Source organism: Otolemur garnettii, unplaced genomic scaffold (genome assembly GCF_000181295.1).
Source record: "Otolemur garnettii isolate 467f Iridium unplaced genomic scaffold, OtoGar3 scaffold00092, whole genome shotgun sequence".
NCBI classification, from domain to species: domain Eukaryota; kingdom Metazoa; phylum Chordata; class Mammalia; order Primates; family Galagidae; genus Otolemur; species Otolemur garnettii.
Genome location: NW_003852487.1, coordinates 282136 through 283631, shown reverse-complemented (window position 1 = coordinate 283631; position 1496 = coordinate 282136). Strand labels below are relative to the sequence as shown.

The 1496-nt window shown below is 53.4% G+C and overlaps 1 protein-coding gene across 2 annotated transcripts in view; it reads right to left on the bottom strand.

The window, feature by feature from the left end:
- The window catches only part of CUNH7orf26 (chromosome unknown C7orf26 homolog), a 15106-nt gene extending 13610 nt beyond the window's left edge, over window positions 1–1496 (bottom strand). The window contains exons 1-2 of one of the 2 annotated variants that reach the window (XM_003795429.3): window positions 1032–1496; window positions 316–537 (exon numbers count right to left, since the gene is read on the bottom strand). In XM_003795429.3, the coding sequence (XP_003795477.1) occupies window positions 316–537; window positions 1032–1223 (414 nt within the window). In that variant the 5' untranslated portion in view covers window positions 1224–1496. The remainder of the gene's footprint in view (window positions 1–315; window positions 538–1031) is intronic. The other variant, XM_012808724.2, reaches the window with a different exon arrangement.

The following is a 1496-nucleotide window of genomic DNA, read 5'->3' as shown; positions in this document are numbered from 1 at the left end:
AAAAAAAAAAAAAAAAAAACTCACTTGCCATTACACAAAACTGTTTTCTCAAGAATAGTTATGATCTGTACAGTGTATCCATAAAGTTCATGTGCAATTTAAAGTGGTTTAACATAGAAATTGCACATGAACTTTATGGCAACCCTGTACATAAAAAAATGGAACTGTGGTACTGTATTAATAGACAAGACCCTAACAATCAAGGACATAAAATACCTGGATAAAATCTCTCCAGAAACCCAATTAAGTGAAAATTCCTGACAGTAAATAAACTCTTTCAGAGACTTTGAAGGAGCAGCTGCTCTAGAGCAGTACCTGGAGCCAGGAGGCTGCACACTCCAACACAGGAATTCGACACACAGCCACAGCCATAGAGACCAGTTTTCCCAACAAGCTCATCCGGCTGTCATCTGCTTTGTTCCCTTGAGGGCTGAAAAGTGATGAGAAAATAATCTGCCGGACAGAGTCCTTGGTTTGCTCCTGGAAATAATTGCACATGATTTCAAGAAGTTGAAGCTCCTGAAGTGAATTCAGTCTCTGGAAAACAAACCCAGGAAAAGTTGTAAGAAATTTGTCTCTAATATGATTCTTAATTCACACGGTAAGAAAACAGGGAATATATTATTTTTACCAGGGTACCCTTCTGAAGCTCTGGCCCTAGGGAATAGATCTTTGCTATTAATTTCAGCAAAAAGTCACATATATCATTATACATCATGCCGAAGACTCAGGATGACCCACAACAGTCTGAGTCTCTCCATAACAAGCTAACAGGCCTTTAGCGAGTGGGCAGTCTCCAGAGTAAAGACTCGGCTGTCACACGCCCGACTAAACAGCCACCCAATTGAGGAAGGGTCGAGGCTGCCGCAGGAGTACGCCAAGGGTGAGAATGGAGCTCGCCTAACTAAGGGTGTGTGCGGTTTGACAAATACTCGTCAGCACTAGGGGAAGGACACTAGTCGGCTTATCCAGAGCACACTAAGGGTAGCCACCCGTCCGCTGGCCGCTGGCCGCTGGCCGCTCTGCTGCACCTTGGGCTGCGCGCCGCGCTCCTTGGGCACCTGGAACACGAACTCCTCCAGCAGCTCCACGGGGCCCTTGTCCACTATGGGCAGCGGCGCGCTCTGCAGCTGGTTGCTGAAGTAGATGTCCAGGTGGTATAGCACCTCCTTGGCGGCGCTCAGCGCGTCGCGGCGCAGCAGCGAGTGGCGGATGTCGCTCATGGTGCGGCCGCCGCGGCCCCAGCGCGGAGCGCGTTCCACTTCCGCCAGGAGCCCGGGGACCCGCCGCCGCCCGTGGAGACAAAGAGGCGCGACCCAGGCCTCCGCCCCGACCCCGGGCCTGGGCCGCGGCACCCGCCCGCCCGCCGCTACCTGCTCCCGGCCTGTTCAGGGGGCCATCACCGCCGCTGCCGGCCGGCTGGCGCCCGGGAGTCCGACTGCGGCGCCGCTGAGAGCCGCGGAAGCCGACGCCGCGCAGCCGAACGGCGGCAGAAT